The sequence below is a fragment of the Neopelma chrysocephalum genome, unplaced genomic scaffold (assembly GCF_003984885.1).
Source record: "Neopelma chrysocephalum unplaced genomic scaffold, ASM398488v2 Primary Assembly neopelma1_24, whole genome shotgun sequence".
NCBI classification, from domain to species: domain Eukaryota; kingdom Metazoa; phylum Chordata; class Aves; order Passeriformes; family Pipridae; genus Neopelma; species Neopelma chrysocephalum.
Window position 1 is genome coordinate 41,596,633 of NW_020897693.1, and position 761 is coordinate 41,597,393.

The window sequence follows — 761 nt, forward strand, 5'->3', positions numbered from 1 at the left end:
CCCATCCTCTGTGGAGCTGCTTAACAGGCATCTAAAAATTTCAGCACCTGTTCTAAACTTCCGTGGTCAGTGAAAGGCAAGGGGACCCCGAGAGGGCAAAACCACCTACAGGTAACAATGCTGGCTGCGACACGGAGTGACTCTCATGTTTGACTGCCAGTACATACAGAGAGGGCACATGTGCAGAGGTGCTGTAGATTGCCAGTGTCGGGTGAAGCGTTGGAAAAGCAGTATTCTGGAAACACGCCTGTGCCTGCCAAGTGTGAGAAGGTGGAGCAACAGGGGCCTGACACGTTCTACTGGCACAGGCAGCCGGGGAAGTCGGGGGGATGCTGGCGTGTGGTCGCTCCTCCGACACCCGGCGACTGATGGAGGCTCTTGGGAAGGAAGGCTCTGTGCTAGGGGAGGGGGGAGAGGAGGAGGTGGCTTCCTCCTGACGCCATTTCCGAGGGCTGGGATATATAAATGAGCCGGTTGCTGCAGTGCCCCATCTGGGATCCTCAGCCAGGGCACTGGCGTAGATACACACGGCCAGTGCTGGTCCCCCCCGGCACTCTGCCTGGAGCCCCCACCACAGCACGGACTCACCCTCTGCCCCTTTCTCCCTCCCTCCATCCCGCCAGCACCATGAGCCGCCCAGGACTGTTCGCCGTCCTGCTCCTGGCCGTGCCGGGTAAGTGAGGCTGGGCTGGGCTCCGTGTCCACCCTGCCGCATCCCCGTCCCGGCTCCCGCCCCTCGGCACCGCGGACAGGGACGGACC

The 761-nt window shown here is 62.0% G+C and overlaps 1 protein-coding gene across 1 annotated transcript in view; it reads left to right on the top strand.

Annotated features, from left to right (window-relative positions):
• The first annotated feature begins 461 nt into the window (after window positions 1-461).
• The window catches only part of CHGA (chromogranin A), a 13,882-nt gene continuing 13,582 nt past the window's right edge, over window positions 462-761 (top strand). The window contains exon 1 of the mRNA XM_027673747.1: window positions 462-673. Coding sequence (XP_027529548.1) covers window positions 466-673 — 208 coding nt within the window. The 5' untranslated portion in view covers window positions 462-465. The remainder of the gene's footprint in view (window positions 674-761) is intronic.